The sequence below is a fragment of the Coregonus clupeaformis genome, chromosome 21 (genome assembly GCF_020615455.1).
Source record: "Coregonus clupeaformis isolate EN_2021a chromosome 21, ASM2061545v1, whole genome shotgun sequence".
Lineage (NCBI taxonomy): Eukaryota > Metazoa > Chordata > Actinopteri > Salmoniformes > Salmonidae > Coregonus > Coregonus clupeaformis.
This window is the reverse complement of record NC_059212.1, coordinates 50921756-50936527: the sequence shown is the minus strand read 5'-3', so window position 1 is coordinate 50936527 and position 14772 is coordinate 50921756. Positions and strand designations below refer to the sequence as shown.

At 43.3% G+C, this 14772-nt stretch overlaps 2 protein-coding genes across 2 annotated transcripts; both read right to left on the bottom strand.

The window, feature by feature from the left end:
* Positions 1 to 2970: 2970 nt before the first annotated feature.
* LOC121535597 (zinc finger protein 263) lies at positions 2971 to 8223 on the bottom strand. The gene is made up of 4 exons (XM_041842815.2): positions 6666 to 8223; positions 6436 to 6557; positions 5499 to 5613; positions 2971 to 5283 (listed from the first exon to the last, which is right to left on the bottom strand). The coding sequence occupies exons 1-4, from the start codon at positions 6877 to 6879 to the stop codon at positions 4160 to 4162; spliced, it is 1575 nt and encodes a 524-aa protein (XP_041698749.1). The 5' UTR covers positions 6880 to 8223; the 3' UTR covers positions 2971 to 4159.
* A 3977-nt stretch (positions 8224 to 12200) lies between these two features.
* On the bottom strand, positions 12201 to 14772 carry LOC121535605 (zinc finger protein 22-like). The gene is made up of 2 exons (XM_041842831.2): positions 14613 to 14772; positions 12201 to 14400 (listed from the first exon to the last, which is right to left on the bottom strand). Exon 2 carries the CDS (start codon positions 14186 to 14188, stop codon positions 13277 to 13279), a length of 912 nt encoding a protein of 303 aa, XP_041698765.2. The 5' UTR covers positions 14189 to 14400; positions 14613 to 14772; the 3' UTR covers positions 12201 to 13276.

The following is a 14772-nucleotide window of genomic DNA, read 5'->3' as shown; positions in this document are numbered from 1 at the left end:
TCGTGGCTGCTCTGTTTGAATGAACACTTTTCATCTATTCGTTCTGCAGCTATGTTTAATTTTCCCCTGCTTTGACTATGGCAATAGTAATTTTCTATCTGACAGCCTGCGTGACAGTTTAGCGGTTGAATTTTAATCACATTTCTCAATAAAAAATGCCCAGACAGGCTAGGTGTACTTCCCAAATGGCACCCTATTCCTTCTATAGTGCACTACTTTTGACCAACAATTGGGAATTGCAAAATTGTGATTTTGATGTGTGCTTGGGGTTATTGCCTTGCTGGAAGTTTCAGCTTCCTGGTGTGACAGAGGGGATACAAACCCTGAGTCTACCGCAGGAGAAACCAACGTCTTACCACGAAACCAAGAGGAAATTCCCTCTTGGGCCGAGGGCAGACATTGATTTTGAAGTCATGTGACCATGAGCAACCATTCTTCGCTATACTGGCAGAGGCAACCAGCATTTTGGCTAAATACTGTACATTAGAAATGTGTTTAAACATTATGCTGACCACGCTATCACAAGACAGCCTTCTTCTTCTAAAACAATTTGATCTGAAAATGGATCACTGACTCTAGAATTGAACGATGACAGAACATTAGTTTATCATGTGGATACACAAGGAAGCACTCTGTCATAATTGTAATTCATATCAGTCATCCAAAACAGCAACTCTTGATCTTTGATAAAATAAAGTCAATATGTCATTATTTACCTTGCTGAAATATATTTCTGATGCTTCTGATATCCTTATTAGGGAATATGGAAATATTTATTCTCTGTGGAAACAAGTGAAAACAGTTAATACAAGGAAGGAATTGATGTAGAGGCCTGCGATGGCTATCCTAATGGGACTCGCACACCCAAGTGACGATTAGAGTCTGCCTGATGTTGCAACAAACTAGCCAAGTCTGACCATCCTGATATCCTGAATTTACAGTGCCAGACAAATATATTGACAACCTTGCACTTTTCTGAAATAGTTTCCTATTTCTTCTAAAGTACGTTTTTTTACTTTTTATTTTATTTTTTAACTTTGGTCTCCACACCTTGTTGTTAGATTTTTAACATTGCAAAGTGAATGTTAGACAAATCTTTATAGACACGAAACTAGGCGTTTTCCAATGGACGAGCTAAGAGGAAAGACATCCAATAGCATCCAGGAAGCAGGTTCCTGATGATGATGACGCTACTGTCTTGGTGTTTGAAGAAGAGGAAGGACTCCTATGGATTCCTTATTTCTACATGTTAGAAAGACATGTTTGTTCTACGGAATGGCGTAATTCTATGTCAAATCAAACTTTATTTATAGAGCACATTTTTTTACAAGTTAATGCATTTCAAAGTTCTTAAAACAAAAAGTTAAATAATAAATAAAAATGACAAAGATAAGATAGATGATCTAGACAAATTTAAATGGTAAAATGAAACTGAACATATCAAAATAATAATAGGACAATAAAACAACAGTGAAACCAGAGAGACTGTTGGAAGGAAAATAAATAAGATAAATACAATTTATTAAAGCAAATAAAATTAAAATGTCTATTGTCTCTGAGGCCCTCAGATCCTCCAGCAGGCTGTTCCAACAGCCTGGTCTCATAGACTAGACATAACATAGTTAATCCGGGACACTCAAATTAGTATGATATGTTATGTTTGGTATGGTTACATAAGACAGAAGGTTACTTAAGGCAAAAACAAAAGTAGGGTGGTTGTTCGGGGTGGACGTATAACATGAAATGTTGCGAGTTCGAATCTCATCAAGGACAAGTTTAGCATTTTAGCAACGTTTCAACTACTTACTACTTTGCAACTACTTAGCATGTTAGTTAGCCCTTCCCCTAACCTTAAGCCTTTAAGCGAATCCTTCCCCTAACCCTTTAATTTAACTCCTAAACTTAACCCTAACCTTAACCCCTAGCCTAGCTAACATTGGCCAGCTAGTTAATGTTAACCACCTAATTAGAATTTGTAACATATCATAAGTTTTGAACATTTGTAAAATATTGTACGTTTAGAAAATTCTTAACATTTTATTGTAATTTGAAACATATCTGTTACAGGGGGGGGTCGCAGTTCCGGAGTGACCGACTAGGTGTCATCCTCCGACAACCTTAGGCACCTCCTCACTCACAGTCTGGACTTATCATGATCCTATTGGTGTCACCTGTGTCTACCTGTTCACCTGTGTATTTATGCCCTCCCTTCCCTTGCTCAGTTTTCTCTGCTAGTTTCACTATGCCAAGTAGTACTAATCAGTGTCTGATCGCGGGACGTATGGACAGGTACGTGAGAAGTGTTCTCCCTGTTTAGTTATTATTTCAGTCACAGTTAGTATTTCATATTTTGGCTGGCAGCCTGTTTTTTTTAGTCTTATTTGTTCCGGCTTTCTTTTTCGTGTAAAGTCCGTTATTTTGTATCCTGGTTTTTGGACCATCAGTAAAGATCCTTGTTTCACCATCTCTGCCTACTGTCTATCCTGCACCGCACCTGGGTCACATCTCACACCAACCCTTACACATAGCATTTGAAATGAGTGATGGACATCCACAAATTATCACATACCATACAAAATGTAACATATCATACTAAATGGAGTGTCTCGGATTTACGTACAGAATACGAAATGCTCTTAGACCAGGTTGGTTCCAAAGGCCAGAACGATAATGACTGAACGCAGCCACACCAAATGTTTTAAAACGTTGCATCTTGCTGAACCCGCCCGAGAACAGCAGAGTGGAGAAGAGTCAGGATGTTATAGGTTGAACAGGGAGGAGCGTTGGCTGTCGTAGTTCCAAAAGACAAAACTATGTTGAAAGGCTATAAGACATATTTCATGAACTTAAATAATATTATGAAAATATTGATGTGCATTTTGTTATAAAGCAGGTGATCGGCATCTTGAAGGGGAGGTTCCATATTCTTGATGGGCTACTTCCTCTTTAGTTTGTGAAGACTCTGCGGGATGAAATGGAAAACAGGGAGGTGGCCACAATTGACATAATTGTATGTGTGTGCAGCTTTGATATTGTCATCTCCATTCTCATTGACACAACCTAATGAAACCATTCTGAAAATGTGGTATGGTATTTATTAAAGGATAGAAAAAGGTATATAACTTGTTTGAAACACAGCTGGCGTACAAAGACCATAAACTAGTTTCATGTAAACTTCATTTTATGATATACTTCAAGTAACTATTGATGCATTATAGCTGAGGTTCTTCACCTTAGGGTTTTAAGGCACATTTATAAACACTCCCCTACTATTTATTTGGACAGTGAAGCTAAAACCTTTCATTCTGGCAGATTGACTCTTTCATTCAATCAGTTTTATTGAATATAGCATGGTTTTTATGATTTTGTGGCACAAGTACACGTTACCAGTTGTAAATAGGTTGTTGAAATGAAAGTGAGGAGCCGTCAACAGTCAAACATGAAAACCATTTCACAAATCAATTAGGAGGAAAAGCTTGTCAAAATACCTTCTGTACCACATTTTCACATAGAAAGTGTTACAGAAAAACTATGCAATTATTAACTATTTGTTTAATCTGGTCTGAGACAACATTAAAGAGCGACTGAACGCAGTAATTCCAAGTTTCTCTGTTGCTCATTAAGAAAAAAACGAGATTTCAGACTTGGGGGTGGGGTTCGATGTGGCAGTTAATGATGTTTCTCCCCCATGAGACACCATAGGAACGATGCTGGTATTACTTCCTCAAAATACTCAGAATGAATCTAAGATAACTCAAGAAGTCTAATTTGGACATTTTTGCAGAGGATGTTTTAGTTGTGTAATTTTACATATAGCTAAGGTGTTTGACGCAGTATTTCTCAGGTTAAACAAAGTGTAAACAAAGTGAGATGGGCAGGTGTGTCTCACCATGTGTGTTCTGCGGTGGATTGGATAGAGCGCAATCACCGCAGCTGTGTATCCAGTGTTAGTGGGCAAGTGAGCATTGTTGAAATCAAAACCCAACCCTAAAGTAAGTTATAACGAACTCACTTACAAAACTCTGTTTTGGACGAGACTGAATTTATGAACAAAATTATCCTATTTACAATTTGTAGTCTATTTTGACAATAGAATAAATGTTTCTGACTCATATCGGTGCTACATAGGCCTTTTTATATCAGAAGATGTTTATTGCCTTCAGTTGCGCTTTAAACTTGTGTGTGGATCCCCAGGGTATGCGGGTACCACGTATTGAGACACTGGACTCTCTCCTATGTGAGTTTTCTGATGTGACTTCATGCTAGAGCGCTGGGTGAAGCATTTCCCACACTGTGTGCACTTGAAGGGCTTCTCCCCGCTGTGGACCACAGCATGTCTGATCAGGTTGCACTGCTGGGTGAAACTCCTGCCACACTGTTCGCAGGTGTACGGTTTCTCGCCGGTGTGACTCCGGAGGTGTACTTTGAGCTGGCAGAAACGCTGGAAGCTCTTCCCACAGAAGGTGCAGCTGAAACGCCTCTCGGTGGTGCCACCCGACCTCCACTGAGTCCTCATTCTCTTCACCATGTTAAAACTACTGTGACTCAGGCTGTATCCAGAGAAGGTGGAGGTGGTGGCCATGTTTGACCCTGTCATGCATTCACTCAATCTCACTGTTGATTCTGAAGCAGTGTGTTGATGCTGCCTTGGCTGTAGGGCTAAACTATTTCCTTCATTATTTGAGTTCAGCCTCTCGCTGCTCTGTCCCTCTGGCATCTGTTGTCTAGTCATATCAGCCATTGTCCTGATATGTCTTTTCATGTGTGCTGCTGCACTGAACATATTAGCATGTGGTTTCACTATAGAAGAGTGAAGCGATGGCCCTACATCATCTGTCATAGTAGGAACAGATGGCAGCCTACTACAAGATGGGAAAATCGAGATATTCTGAGAGTACTCTTCTGTGGAATGAAAGGAGAAATCTGGGTGGCCATCAGGGTCAGTGTCTCTGCCTGGATCCACAGAGGTCCACAGCTGCCCATCAGTCTCATCCATAACAAACTGGTCAGGTCCTGCCAGGGCTGTGGTCTGATCTAGCTCCTCCTCTTTCTCATCCTTCACCATCACTAGGTCTAGTGAGTCTTTGTCCTCGGCTGGCCGGTGTTGCTCTGTGCTGAACACCTCTGTAGATGTGAGCCGGGGTGTGCCTGGTTCCTCTGAACAATCAGAATTGGGGTAATGTTCCACTGAGTCTTCGGGAGATATGTTGGGTTGTGTGATAAAGTCCTCATCACAGTGCCGTTGTTCAAAAGATAGTGGTTTCCCAGGCTTGGAACCAGACTCTAAAGATTTGGGGATAAACATTAAATAAACATTACAAAAGACCCTTAACAGTTGGAAAACATGACTGCTTTAGAACTGACTGTGTGTCCGTGTGCTCCATATGCCAGAACATAAAACACCCAACACTAATGTAGCAATTTGGGACGTGCATACCACCACACCCACACAGTCTTCCATAGACAGACAGAGCAGTACCCCTTATGGTCACACCCACCCTCTCCAGTGACCCTGAGCTCTTCCTGAGGGTCAGCCTTCCACACGTCCTCTGCTGTCTCCTCATCTTTGATCAGTATGGGTTCAGTCTCCTCTCTCTGCTCCACATCTGTAGGCTGTAACAGGGGACTGAGGTTATTACTCTGGACACAAACCATATCTAACCATTTTCATACTCATGAACCATACAAAAGCAGTAAATTCTCCTGATATTCCAATAACAGAATTGATCCGAGGTCAGAGGCCTCATTTATAAACCGTGCATATGTACAAAATATACCCCAAAACATGCGTGCACCAGTTTTCACGCAAAAGTTGACATTTATAAAAACCGAACATGTCGTGAGAATGTGCTCACCTTCCCACAAACTTTAGACCACGCCTACGCAGTTTCTAGTGGTTGAAGTATTGCATTGCAAGCAGGCAAGTAGCCTAGTATTTTGTGCAAATAGGGGTTAAGAAGAGCATGTTTGTCCATAACAAATAACAGGTTAATAACAAGATGCAATCGTTTGCCGTTAGTGAGAAGAGAGAACATCAATTTTGTTTATCTTTGTATTATAAAACAATTAGAAATAGGCATCTATTGCCTAGGCTATTATTTATTTCATTTCCATGATCATTGCAGAATAAATTCCTCACCTTTTCTGTGATGGTTTCATACTCATCAGGTAGCCTATAGGCCTACAACAAGTTAGATACCATTCTCCCTGTCTCTAATTTAATTGGCCCACTTCACAGTAGTAAATAGATAAGCTATTTCAAGTATTTTGCTCTATGCCATCTGATCTAGAGCGCAGTTTAAGTTTATACATTTCTATATTTTTGTACATGCGCAGTCTTTTCAGTAATGGCGCACGCAGATATTTAGTGTGAAATGTATGCAACAGTTATGAGGCCCCTGGATTTCTGTAATTGTACAAGGTGATGTATCACACCTCGGGTTGAGAGCCCTCTCCAACAGCCAGCTCTTCGTCTCTCCACTGTGAGCTACTCCTCTGCTTGTTCAAAACTATCTTGACTGGATATGAAGATCTCTCTGATGCCATGGGGTAAAAAACTGGAAAATAATTATATTCAGTCAAATATTAGGGCTATTCACACGTGTTTTTATTCAGTTGCTCCATGATGCAATCAAATTACTATGAATAACAACACATCTATATACCTTTTCTCCTGACTCGTCCTCGCGTCTTCTTCAACTCGCTCTCCATCATTTGACACTTCCTTTTCAGTAAATCAATATCTCGCTGGCTTTGGGTCATTTCCAAACGTATAACTGCACAACTATCATCTACACGTTGGTTTATTTCTGCTACCGCTGCTTTAGCTAATACCTCCATAACGGATACCAACTGCGCCTGAAAATTGCAGCTGGCCATCTTGTCCAGCCCAGTATTCTCTGTTATTAAGTAAATATGTTAAAATTTTTGTAGCTAGCCAATGTGCAATAAATACTCAATTAATTTACACAATGGCAAATGTTGATATTGGCCCAATTTGGCATATGTAAGAGATCGATTAAGGCAAACAATGTTTCAAGTTGGAGATGCGTGCGCAATCGCACTTCCGTTCAACTCGTGACGTACTTCTTCTTCTTCAGTGGGGTTTATCGGCGGTTGGCAACTCGTGACATAAGTATTTATTACCGTAAATATGAGACTGCAACAGCCCTTCCAAATTGGGAGAGTTTAGCACTGGCAAGGCAAATACCAGGGTGTATACGCTTCAGTCACGCAGGCGCTATTTTGAAACGAAGGCGAGGCAGGAAATCCTATGGGTGAACCACGGAAGTAAGCCCAGGCAATGCATTGTTGTTGCGTGATGGTAGCTAGTGAAAGATTGCATGTCGTACTGCTGTGTACCTGAATACACCTCATACAAGAGGAGAAAAATCTGGTAACCTCTATTTTCAACGGTTCCCTACCTACCCACAACTCCGTTGCGAGTGGATCATCCAAATACGCAAGGATATAACATATATTCAAAAAGCCACGAAGTTTGCGTACTTAATGTATATTATAGATCACGGAAAACACCAAAGTGTGCTCTAAACGTGACAGTAATAAATGTTTCTGAATTGTCCATAGTTGACATTTAACAAATCTTTAAACTATTTTACACCTGCCAATCTCTTATGAAAGTAGGCTACATTATCCCCACTTCTGTTGTCACCAGAAAATCCAAGTTCACAAATATCCTGACAGTTCCTTCTTCAGTTCCAACCATGTTGCAGAGCTACCATTCCCAAATCATGATTACACACAGAAGTCCCTGCCTTTGGAAGAGCGTGATGAAATAGATTGTCTGGCAAAGGAGAATGACTCACTAAGAAGCCAACAGTTTTGTCTCCAACGTTTCCAGTGTGAACCCAGGTTCATGTTCTACACTGGGTTCAAAGACTGATACCCTGAAAGCCAATTTCCAGGCTTAGAGCACATTTGATAGCTGATCCCCCTGACATTCGCAGGTTCAGTCAACCAGCTGTGGTATGTCCTGTACTCAACTTTCCAAGGGCCAGTTTTAAGGAACACTTATCATGTGCCCCTACCCACCTCCACTATATGTGCATGAATGAAGAATTGTCTTGTTTATTGTAAGAATTTCTAAATTTGTGTAACCCTCTGTCATTTGTCTAACCCTCAATGTACAGCACCACTTGTAACACTTAATGGAGAACCCTATATTTCTGTGATGTACAGTATATCAATCATTTCTACCTGAAAATAATACCATAAATGTTTTTCCAAACAATGACTATTTAATTATCAAAATGCATGTCTCCAGCGTCAATCATTTCACAAGAATTATAAACACAGTTCATTAAAAGCTCAAGCTTCAAACATTGGCTAATTCAATTATAGCCATTTAAAAAAAGATTCAATCATGTAACTGGAATTAAACACATTTCAAAGTCAAGTAAATCACTGAATCAAGTAAACACAATTATTTATTATCACCATGACACCAGGGTAGCACCTCTCCACCTACCAGTGGGATTCTTCTTTCTCTACCTGCACAGGGCTGGCAGGAAGTGCTAAAAAAAGAAGTGGTCCAACTTGGTCATCATGTCTGCCCACTTTTCAGACTCTAAAGGAAATAATGGTTGCATTTCACAAAAAATTATGTTTAAGGCCAGTAAGGTGTACATACATCTAGCAGTTGCTTCCTATTGCAGCAAGGTTTGGCATAAGTGGTGGTCCTCTGTAGCTCAGCTGGTAGAGCACGGCGCTTGTAATGCCAAGGTAGTGGGTTCGATCCCCGGGACCACCCATACACAAAAAATAATAATATGTATGCACGCATGACTGTAAGTCGCTTTGGATAAAAGCGTCTGCTAAATGGCATATTATTATTATTATTATAAGGTTTGTAGCAAACTATTTACTGGGCAATGGTGTAGGGACTGGACAATACATAATTGGCACAATCCCCTCAAGCCCTCCGGACCTTGTTGGCAGGTGCATTGTCTTTCCTTGGTGACTTTACTTTAGATCATTTAACTGTATTACAAGTTTGGAATTCAGGCCTGCCATACACGGGGGAATGTGCCATGATAGAGAGAATGGTGCCGGAGGAGATGGCTGCCGTTTTACGGGCTCCTAACCAATTGTGCTATTGTGTGTGCTTTTTTGTGTTATTTGTAACTTATTTTGTACATAATGTTTCTGCCACCGTCTCTTATGACCGAAAAGAGCTTCTGGATATCAGGACAGCGATTACTCACCTCGTACTGGACTAAGATTTTTTCTTTAACGAGTCGGACGCGAAGGATTTTCTTCAGACACCCGACAAGGCCCAAATCCCCATCATTCACATGAGAAAGAGACTGAGATATCAGGGACATAGGTCGAGGTGCCTTGTAAGGATCAGACGGCGAGTGGTTAATCTGCCTCTACCATCAGTCCTATTACCCAACGTACAATCATTGGATAACAAAATAGACTAATTACAATCACGGATATCCCACCAACGGGACCTTAAAAACGGTAATATCTTATGTTTCAACGATTCGTGGCTGAACGACGACATGGATAACATACAGCTGGTGGGATATACGCTGCATCGGCAAGATAGAACAGCTGCCTCCAGTAAGACAAGGGGTGGAGATCTGTGTATATTTGTAAACAACAGTTGGTGCACGAAATCTAATATTAAGGAAGTCTCGAGGTTTTGCTCGCCTGAGGTAGAGTATCTCATGATAAGCTGTAGACCACACTATTTACCAAGAGAGTTTTCATCTATGTTTTTTGTAGCAGTCTATTTACCACCACAAACGGATGCTGGCACTAAGACCGCACTCAATGAGCTGTATAAGGTCATAAGCAAACAGGAAAACGCTCATCCACAGGCAGCGCTCCTAGTGGCTGGGGACTCTGTTTTACCTCATTTCTACCACACACAGAGACACGTACAAAGCTCTCCCTCGCCCTCCATTTGGCAAATCTGACCATAACTCTATCCTCCTGATTCCTGCTTACAAGCAAAAACTAAAGCAGGAAGCTTTCGGTCAATAAAGAAGTGGTCAGATGACGCAGATGCTAAGCTACAGGACAGTTTTGCTAGCACAGACTGGAATATGTTCCGGGATTCTTCCGCTTGAGGAGTACACCACATCAGTCACTGGCTTCATCAATAAGTGCATCGATGACGTCGTCCCCACAGTGACCGTACGTACATACCCCAACCAGAAACCATGGATTACAGGCAACATCCGCACTGAGCTAAAGGGTAGAGCTGCCGCTTTCAAGGCACGGGACTCTAACCCATATGCTTATAAGAAATCCCGCTATGCCCTCCGACGAACCATCAAACAGGCAAAGCGTCAATACAGGACTAAGATTGAATCGTACTACATCGGCTCTGATGCTCGTCGGATGTGGCAGGGCTTGCAAACTATTACAGACTACAAAGGGAAGCACAGCCGCGAGCTGCCCAGTGACACGAGCCTACCAGACGAGCTAAATGACTTATTTTTTTTCGTGGTATCCAATTGGTAGTTACAGTCTTGTCCCATTGCTGCAACTCCCATACGGACACGGGAGAGACGAAGGGCGAGAGCCGTGCGTCCTCTGAAACACAACCCAACCAAGCCGCACTGCTTCTTGACACAATGCCCGCTTAACCCGGAAGCCAGCCACACCAATGTGTCGGAGGAAACACCATACACCTGGCGACCGAGTCAGCGTGCACTGCCCGCCACAGGAGTCGCTAGTGCGCGATGGGACAACAACATCCCTGCCGGCCAAACCCTCCCCTAACCTGGACGACGCTGGGCCAATTGTGCACCGCCCCATGGGTCTCCCGGTCGCGGCTGGCTGCGACAGACAACCATAGTCCCTGTGCCCAAGAACACTAAGGTAACCTGCCTAAATGACTACCGACCCGTAGCACTCACGTCTGTAGCCATGAAGTGCTTTGAAAGGCTGGTCATGGCTCACATCAACAACATTATCCCAGAAACTCTAGACCCACTCCAATTTGGATTCCCCCCCAACAGATCCACAGATGATGCAATCTCTATTGCACTCCACACTGCCCTTTCCCACCTGGACAAAAGGAACACCAACGTGAGAATGCTATTCATTGACTACAGCTCAGTGTCCAACACCATAGTGCCCTCAAAGCTCATCACTAAGCTAAGGACCCTGGAACTAAACAACTCCCTCTGCAACTGGATCCTGGACTTCCTGACGGGCCGCCCCCAGGTGGTAAGGGTAGGTAACAACACATCTGCCACGCTGATTCTCAACACGGGGGCCCCTCAGGGGTGTGCGTGCTCAGTCCCCTCATGTACTCCCTGTTCACCCATGACTGCATGGCCAGGCACGACTCCAACATCATCATTAAGTTTGAAACGACACAACAGTGGTAGGCCTGATCACCGACAACGATGATACAGCCTATAGGGAGGAGGTCAGAGACCTGGCCGTGTGGTGCCAGGATAACAACCTCTCCCTCAACGTGATCAAGACAAAGGAGATGATTGTGGACTACAGGAAAAAGAGGACCAAGCACGCCCCCATTCTCATCGACAGGGCTATAGTGGAGCAGGTTGAGACCTTCCAGTTCCTTGGTGTCCACATCACCAACAAACTATCATGGTCCAAACACACCAAGACAGTTGTGAAGAGGGCACGACAAAGCCTATTCCCCCTCAGGAGACTGAAAAGATTTGCCATGGGTCCTCAGATCCTCAAAAAGTTATACAGCTGCACCATCGAGAGCATCCTGACTGGATGCATCACTGCCTGGTATGGCAACTGCTCGGCCTCCGACCGCAAGGCACTACAGAGGGTAGTGCGTAAGGCCCAGTACATCACTGGGGCCAAGCTTCCTGCCATCCAGGACCTCTATACCAGGCAGTGTCAGAAGAAGGCCCAAACAAAGACTCTAGCCACCCTAGTCATAGACTGTTCTCTCTGCTACCGCACGGCAAGCGGTACCGGAGCGCCAAGTCTAGGTCCAAAAGGCTTCTTAACAGCTTCTACCCCCAAGCCAGAACAGCATCTCGGAATGCACAACTTGTCAATCCTTGTCACGGATGGGATATTGCAGCAGACGACCACACCGGGTCTCACTCCTGTCAGCTTAAAAACAAGACGAAGCGGCTCCAGTGGGCACGCGTTCACCAACACTGGACAATTGAGGAGTGGAGAAACATTGCCTGGTCTGACGAATCCCAGTTCCTGTTGCGTCATGCGAGGTCAGGATTTGGACCCATCCTGCCTGGTGTCAACAGTACAGGCTGGTGCATATTAGCTAGTGTGTAGAAGAAGATAGCAAGTAGTGTCGATTGAGCTGCATGATAGAATATGAAAAGAAAACACCCTCCCTACGATCAAAGATGGGGGAGGTTTGATAATGCTGTGGGGTTGCTTTGCTGCCTCTGGTATTGGGGGCATTGAACATGCGCGAGGCATCATGAAATTAAGCCGATTATCAGATGTTTGGAGTCCAACGTTCAACCCAGTGTGCAAAAACTGGATCTCTGTTGAAAGTTGTGGGTCTTCCAGCAGGACAACGACCCCAAATACATATCAAAAAGCACCCAGGAATGGTTCAAGAGATGCTGGACTGTTTGAGTGGCCAGCAAAGAGTCCAGATCTGAATCACATCCAAAACCTATGGCGAGATCTGAAAACAGCAGTTAGTGGAGGGCAACCCTCAAAAATGGAAGAATTAGAGCAGTTTTCTGCTAAAACGTGGGCCAAATTGCCAGTGGAAAGGTGCAGCAAGCTCATTAATGGCTACAAGAAGCGTTTGTCTGCAGTTATCTTGGCCAAATGCTGTGTAACCAAGTATTAGCTCCAGGGTGCAAATAATTGTATCTATGCCATTTGTCTTTATTTTCTGAATTAAAATTGTAAACTTAAGTTTACAAAAATAAAATTGGTTCTGCAATGTTGAAAATCCAATAACAAGGTGCGGTGAACAAACATTTTGTTGTTCAATTTCAACTTATTTTATAAGAAATGGGAAAAGTGCAAGGGTGACAATATATTTGGCCGCAACTGTATAATATTGATCTAAAAGTACAGATGGATTCTTTCATTAAATCAATTGTATTGAATATAACATGATTTTTTATGATTTTATGGTACAAAAAACACTTTACCAGTTGTAAATAGGTTGTTAAAATAAAAGCGGTCAACAGTCAAACATGAAAACCATTTCACAAATCAATTAGGAGGAAAGCTTGTCAAAATGTCTCAGAAAACCTTCTGTACCACATTTTTCACATAGAAAGTGTTACAAAAAAAACAATGCAATTATTAACTATTTGTTCCATCTGGTCTGAGGCAACATTAAACTTGTGTGTGGATCCCCAGGGTATGCGGGTACCACGTCTTGAGACACTGGACTCTCTCCTATGTGAGTTTTCTGATGTGACTTCATACCGGAACGCTGGGGGAAGCATTTCCCACACTGTGTGCATTTGTAGGGCTTCTCCCCGCTGTGGACCACAGCATGTCTGATCAGGTTGCACTGCTTGGTGAAACTCCTGCCACACTGTTCACAGGTGTATGGCTTCTCTCCGGTGTGACTCCGGAGGTGTACTTTGAGCTGGCAGAAACGCTGGAAGCTCTTCCCACAGAAGGTGCAGCTGAAACGCCTCTCGGTGGTGCCGCCCGACCTCCACTGAGTCCTCATTCTCTTCACCATGTTAAAACTACTGCGACTCAGGCTGTTTCCAGAGGTGGAGGTGGTGGCCGTGTTTGACGCCGTCTTGCACTCACTCAATCTCACTCTTGATTCTGAAGCCCTGTATTGATGCTGCCTTGGCTGTAAAGCAAAACTATTTGTGTCATTATTTGAGTTCAGCCTCTCTCTGCTCTGTCCCTCTGGCATCTGTTGTCTAGTCTCATCAGCCAATGTACTGACATGTCTTGTCATGTGTGATGCTGCACTGAACATGTTAGCATGTGGTTTCCATAAAGAAGAGTGACGCGATGGCTCTACATCATCTGTCATATTAGGAACAGATGGCAGCCCACTATGAGATGGGAAAATTGAGATATTCTGAGAGTACTCTTTTGTGGCATGAAAGGAGAAATCTGGGTGGCCATCAGGGTCAGTGTCTCTGCCTGGATCCACAGAGTTCCACAGCTGCCCATCAGTCTCATCCATGACAAACTGGTCAGGTCCTGCCAGGGCCGTGGTCTCATCCAGCTCCTCATCCTTCATCATCACTAACTCTAGTGAGTCCTCGTCCGGCCGGTGCTGCTCTGTGCTGAACACCTCTGTAGACACGAGGCGGGGAGTGCCTGGTTCCTCTGGACGATCAGAATTGCGGTAATGTTCCACTGAGTCTTCAGGAGATATGTTGGGTTGTGTGATGAAGTCCTCATCACAGTGCCGTTGTTCAAAGGATGGTGGTTTCCCAGGCTTGGAACCAGACTCTAAAGATTCGGGGATAAACATAAAAAAAACATTAAAGACCCTTAACAGTTGGAAAACATGACTGCTTTAGAACTGACTGTGTGTCCGTGCGCTCCATATGCTAGAACATAAAACACCCAACACCAATGTAGCAATTTGGAACATGCATACCACAACACCCACACAGTCTTCCATAGACAGACAGAGCAGTACCCCTTATGGTTTCACCCACCCTCTCCAGTGACCCTGAGCTCTTCCTGAGGGTCAGTCTTCCACACGTCCTCTGCTGTCTCCTCATCTTTGATCAGTATGGGTTCAGTCTCCACTCTCTGCTCCACATCTGTAGGCTGTAACAGGGGACTGAGGTTATTACTCTGGACACACCATATATT

Excerpts from the sequence above, each read along its gene's own strand:
- LOC121535597 (XM_041842815.2), bottom strand. The coding sequence starts at position 6,879 with ATGGCCAGCTGCAATTTTCAGGCGCAGTTGGTATCCGTTATGGAGGTA. Across the intron at positions 5,614-6,435 it reads GAGAGGGCTCTCAACCCGAG|CCTACAGATGTGGAGCAGAG; the intron begins GTGTGATACATC and ends CCCCTGTTACAG. Across the intron at positions 5,284-5,498 it reads GCTCAGGGTCACTGGAGAGG|AGTCTGGTTCCAAGCCTGGG; the intron begins GTGGGTGTGACC and ends CCAAATCTTTAG.
- LOC121535605 (XM_041842831.2), bottom strand. The coding sequence starts at position 14,188 with ATGATGAAGGATGAGGAGCTGGATGAGACCACGGCCCTGGCAGGACCT.